Genomic DNA, 6,000 nt, shown 5'->3' on the forward strand with positions numbered 1-6,000 from the left:
GATAACAGGGTAGCAGTTAGTCATCTCTCTAGCACCAGTATCCATTATGTCACAAGAGTTCTTCAGTCCTACGTGTGAACCCACAATGTCACAAGGGCTCATGAGTCCTTCATTCAGGGCAGATACAAATATAACCTAGTGGTAACCCATACGGGTGTGAATGACAGCTGCAATTTTGAGGGACATGCAGAGAGACATGTGGTGTCAATTGCAGGTAAGACTCTGGTTCTGAATGGACTCCTACTGTCACCCCAGGAAGAGGTCTAAATATAAAGAAAGGATAGCTGGCTTCAATGGTCATAGCACATCCATGTGTTTCCTCTTGAGAACAGGTTTATTTTGCTACTAGCATTAAACCTGTTCTCAAGAGGAAACACATGGATGTGCTATAACCATTGAGCTGACTATGCCTTTAATTCTTTAATTGAAATTTACAAGTGAATCATTCTGATAGGGCTGTGTTTTAATGAAGTACTTTAAAAGTGCTGTGATTTTAATTGTTCTACACACTGAAGAAGAGATTTGTTCCTGAAAGCTTTGTGTTTTTGTGAGAAATAAATTGTGCTGCTGCTGCATTTTACTCAATGTGTCTGTATCTGGAATTTATCTTTTGTGTGCTACTTTGTATTCCAATGGTTTACCTTAGTGCTGGTTTCTGTGACTGGTATCTCCGTATTTGCCAGAGACTGTATCACTTCTAGGCAAATTCCCCAGGAGCCCCAAAATTAGCTTACTGAACCACAACCGATCCTAGATAAAACAGACTATCTGTTTGCTGCCTGCTACAGGACACCTGTATCGTTAGATGATCACAAATGATTAAGGAAAATTCCCGAGTACCTTTATTAATGAAAAACACTTTCATGATGGATGATTTCATCTAGCAACTGCTAAACTGGTATGCCTGTACCTCAAAAGTTGGGTATTCCTAAAAATTCCTGGACATAATAAATAACTCCCTGGAACAAAAATTATTCCAGCCCACTGGGACAGAAACATTTTTGATTCAACCTAGCCAACACAGCCACTACATGTGCCATTCCTATAGCATCTCCATTTCATGTTCAATCCAATCATAAATTAGTAATTAACCCCGACAAAAGGCTCCTACCAACCCAAAAATTTGAGTTCTTGCAAAAACTGTGTTAGTCCAATAAAATATATTACATTCTATCTGTGTTCAAATTTCTTTGTGTTTTCTGGCATTTCTAACAAATTCAGAGTCTTTAAAAGAGACGCGCGTGCACACACACACACACACATACATATGCATATACACACACACACACAAACACATACATGGTGGGACCCTATTATATTATAATCCCTTCCTTACCCATTTCATTGTTGATTTGCAGAATCTGAGTTGGTGCATCTGGCTCTCTGCCAGTATTCCTCTTCATGTCATCATCATCATCATCTAAATAAACATAAAGCATTTATTAAAGAAACATATTAATACTGCATTTTGCAATTCTGACACTAGTTTTATAAGTCTGTTAAATTTCAAAAGGAAAAATAATACATAAGCTATTTCAGTAACTCTTACGTTATACAAATGCAATTTCCTAGCATAGGATTTGGCAAGCATGTGAAAGATTAGCAATCATACCAATTCCCTGACATGCAGTGGGGTATGAATGTTTAGGCAGATATGCAGTGGTATACATCCTGATGAAGGGCAAAGAAAGAAGGATAAGAATTCCTGACTGCTCTTAAATATGCATCAAAGTCTGGAAGATTTAGGATCTTTGCTTGGAAGTGTTTACATAGGTATTTTTATACCCCAAGTAGACTCCAAAGAATTTTTCCTCATGTAGACCGCAGATGTTGAAGATGTGGTGGGGAAGAAAGAATTAATTGGGAATATATTTTCTGGGAGTATAATGAGTTGGGGACTTTAAAGATTCCTTGCAGACTGCTCTGTTAGAGATACTGTGTAAGAAAATTGGTGTAACTAAGGAAATTATTTTTTTTGAGCTACGATACAGAATCAGAGCTGCCTAGACAAAGTAAGGCCTTGCTGAATTTAATTATTGTGGCTGCCAAAAAAGCAGTTATTAGAAAACATAAATCAAAGTCTAAACCAACTTTACTAGAAGTAGTGAATATGGTAACAGAGATAAAACAACTGGAACTGGGATCTTTAGAAAAGGGTAGGAGCAAATTACATAGAAAAAAATGGGAATTCTGGGAACAATACAGAGGAGATAGAACGAGGTATAAAAGTAGGCAAGATTTGAATGAACTATGTAAAGTTTGACTGAAAATGATTGGATAGATTATAAGTGATATATAATGTTTGCAAATAAAATTATGTTAATATGGAAAAAAAAAGAATTTGTGACTGAAATAGGTTCATAGGTAGGTACTAGGCTATCAGCCCAAGGACCTAAGTAAGCCTAGCCAACAAAGTTCCCTGGCTTACGCCAACCCAAGAAAGTTAATTTCTTGTGCGCCTGCCGAGCAGAGCCACAGAAGTGATCCCCAGGGTGTATTTCCTATTTCCCATCCACTCATCAAGATTTTTCTTGAAGAGTCTTAATGAGGAACTTTGCTTGACATAGATGGGTAGCTTGTTCCAGAGTATGGGAAGTCTCTGGGACAGGAATCTATCCCTCCAGCAAGTCCTGTTTATTGTGGTGACAAGGTTTAGGTCCCTAGAGCATGTAGCTCGGAGGGATTGGGATTTCTTTAGGTGTAGCATGTCCAACAGCTCTGGGTTTGAAATAGCTTTATATGTTAGGCAGAGATCACCTCGGAGTAGGCGATATGCTACAGAGTAAAGCTGGAGTTTTTTGAGGCGATCAGTGTAGGGCATCTGTTTGAGGCCAGTAATTCTCTTTGTGAGGTACTTTTGTGGCCTTTCCAGCTGCTGCAGATGTCTTGTGAGGTACATTCCAAAAGGGGCATTGCACTCTATAATGGGTCTAATGACTGTCGAGTACAGGGGAACAATGACCTCTTTTTTCCTGGATGAGAACCCTTTTGTGATGAGGTGTGCTATGTAGAGGGATTTCTTGACTACTGTAGCAATGTGATTATCAAAGGAGAGACTACTGTCCACCTGGGTCCCAAGGTCTCTTATCACACATTCGGTGTTAAGAAGACTGCCGCCTATGTGGTAGTTCATGGGTACAGAGTTTTTACCAAAGGGGATAACAATGCACTTTTTGGCATTGAGCTTGAGGCCATGGCTCTGACACCAGGCATCTGTCTCAGTCAGGCCCTTCTGTAGGATGTCCACATCATTTGGGGACTTGGCTATAGCTCTTAGTTTGCAGTCATCTGTGAACTTCGTTAGCCAGAGGCCTTCTGTGTTAGCCTGTACTTCAGAGAAGTAGATACCAAACAGGAGAGGTCCCAGGACTGAACCCTGTGGTACTCCACTTGTCACTGGTTTGAAGTCAGATTTGGAGTCTGCAACTTTTACAGTGTGGGTTCTGTCAGTGAGCCAGTTAGCAGCCCATCTTGTGACATAGGGATTTATACTTAGTTTAGTGAGTTTAGCTATAATTCCAGAATGGGGGATGGTGTTGAAAGCCTTGGCGAGGTCAAGATAGGCTGTGTGAACCACCTTACCCTCATCTACGGCTTTGGTGACTGCCTCAAAGAAGTCGACCAGGTTCAGGAGGAAGATCTGCCTTTCACCTGAACTGGATGAGGTCCAGAGTTTGGAGGTTACCAATGTCTTTGTTTATGAATTCCATGATGATACGTTCCATGGCCTTGCAGATGAGGCTCATCAACCTAATAGGGAGATAGTTCCGAGGATCAGTGTTGGCTCCCCCTTTGTGGAGTGGGATAACTGTTGCTGTGTGCCATTCAGTGGGGACAAAGCCTGATGTGAGGCTATGATTGAACATGGTTCTTAGGTGGGGAGCCAGTTCATTCTGAAGTTCATGTAAAACGCAGCCTGGGATGTTGTCCGGTCCCATGGATGCTGTGTTTTTGGCTTTAGAGAGTGCTGCTTTTACCTGTGAAGTTGTGATTACAGGGACTCTGCATTCTTTCTGTATAGATATGGGCCCTTTAGGGTGTGAGAGGGGGGTAAAGTTGGGGGGGTAAAGTTAGCACTGAACCGATCTGCCAGGATGTTGGCAATATCAGTTGGTTCTGTAATTTTTGTGCCATTCTGCTGTAACTCAAAGCAGATCTGGGTGTTACCATAGCTATAGAATGCTTTGTGGTTGCCCTTAGAATCAGTGGCAATCTTGTTTTCATAGCTAGCTTTGGAGGATCTTATAAGGGATCTCAGCTTCTTGCTGAGGCTGACCAGGGAGCTCCTCCACTCATGGGAATTTACTCTCTTTTGCAACAATTTATTTCTTCTGTTGTAGAGTTTGTTTATGGCAGGGGAACCACTAGATTGGTTTCCTTTTTTTGAAAGATAGTGTCTTGGTTCTGTTTGGGATAGCACGATCCATGCACTCGTGTAAGTGCTCATAGAGTGCATTTGTGTAGGATTCAGCAGTCATAACTGTATTGTCCATCTGCATGGGTGTCATGAAGTTCACCACTTCTGTCTTAAGAAGCATGAAGTTGGCTTTGGAGAAATTTTTTACTGTGGTTTCTTTAATGGGGGGGTGGGGGCGGGATGTGGATATCTTGGTCGGATCTAACCAACGAGGAGTTGACTTCAGGTGTGGAACACCAGTCACAAATGTTGGCAATGACTATGTCTAGGATATTGTTGCCCCTGATAGGGGTGTGGATAAGTTGATCCAGGGCATTGGAATTTATGAATTCCAGAAAGCGCTGAGCAAAGGAGTTGGTACATGAGTAGTTTTCCCAGTTAATGTTAGGGTAGTTGAAATCGCCGAATATTAGGGTGTTTCCTTGAACCATAATATTTTCCAGTATATCAAGAAAAGAGAAGTGGGAATCCTGGGGCATGGTGGGGGATCTGTAGCAAGCTACAATTGGGATTGCAGTTTTGTCCAGAGTTAGCTGCACTTGGATAACCTCAGATGTATTATGCTGAGCAACTAGCCTGGAGGTGTGGATATCCTTAATGAATATGGACACGCCTCCACCTTTGGTGCTCCAGTCCAGGTTATATGGCCGCAAAGTGTGGTATGAGTTATAGCCTGGTAATGCAGGGGTGCTCTCTGGAACCTTGAACCAGGTCTCAGTCACTGCACAGACATCGATGTTCTCCATTTTCAGGAGTGCCTCGAGTGAGTGCATTTTCAGATTTAGACTTCTAGCATTGAGTAGCATTACCCTCAGTTTTTGTTTGCCTGTTCCTGTTATGGTGGTGAATTTGTCATTTGAACCTTGCCTAAAAAAGGTACTATAGGGGCGGCAAGAGCCTTTACCAGTATCCGGAATCCCAAGGGTGACAGGTGGAGGCCATCTCTGGCAAAGCATCGTGGTCTGTCGACCATGTCGACCCAGGCAGATACTGGATCACCTTAGAATGACACCAGAAGCTTAGCCAATTGTTGAAGTCAATCATTTTGTCCTTGTGCTGCAGTATCATTCTGGGCGATGGCAGGATGCTACTCAGGGCTAGGGTCATACCTGCCTTGGCTACAAGATTGGTGAGTTCTTCCATGTCTCTTTTCATGTAGTCCAGGAAAGTACGTCTCAGGTCTTTCACACCAACATGGACAACCACAGAGTCATATTTGTACTTGTTGTGGAGTGACTTGAGTGCGTGGGTTATGTGGCGGATCCTGGCACCCTACAGGCTGCTGACAGTAACCTTCTCTTTGTTTAGCCTGGTGAGTGGGACATCAGTGTGCCTGACTATAGAGTTACCTATGACTAGTGTGTTGGGTACGTTGTTTTTCCTTATGGGCTGTGGTTGAGTGGCACACTGAGTCTGTGGGCTAAGTGTCATTTGGGTTGTGTTGGTGGTGGACGTTTGCTTGCATTTCTGCTTTGGAGGTCTCTGTTGCTTTAGCAGATTATTATTGAGAGCCTCCGCAAATGTTTTTGTGTTTCTATGTGTGGATTTTGGTGTTGTAGGTTTAGTGGGACTATGTGATGAGT

At 42.3% G+C, this 6,000-nt stretch overlaps 1 protein-coding gene across 5 annotated transcripts in view; it reads right to left on the reverse strand.

Annotated features, from left to right (window-relative positions):
- Positions 1-6,000, reverse strand: part of LOC122811133 (high choriolytic enzyme 1-like) — a 201,119-nt gene that overhangs the window by 118,893 nt on the left and 76,226 nt on the right. For 3 of the 5 annotated variants that reach the window (XM_044082748.1, XM_044082745.1, XM_044082746.1), the window contains one exon: positions 1,337-1,420. The exons of the other annotated variants lie outside the window; for them this stretch is intronic. In XM_044082748.1, the coding sequence (XP_043938683.1) occupies positions 1,337-1,420 (84 nt within the window). The remainder of the gene's footprint in view (positions 1-1,336; positions 1,421-6,000) is intronic. 5 annotated transcript variants of the gene reach the window in all.

The sequence above is a fragment of the Protopterus annectens genome, chromosome 9.part0, assembly GCF_019279795.1.
Source record: "Protopterus annectens isolate FY-2018-M chromosome 9.part0, PAN1.0, whole genome shotgun sequence".
Classification (NCBI taxonomy): domain Eukaryota; kingdom Metazoa; phylum Chordata; order Ceratodontiformes; family Protopteridae; genus Protopterus; species Protopterus annectens.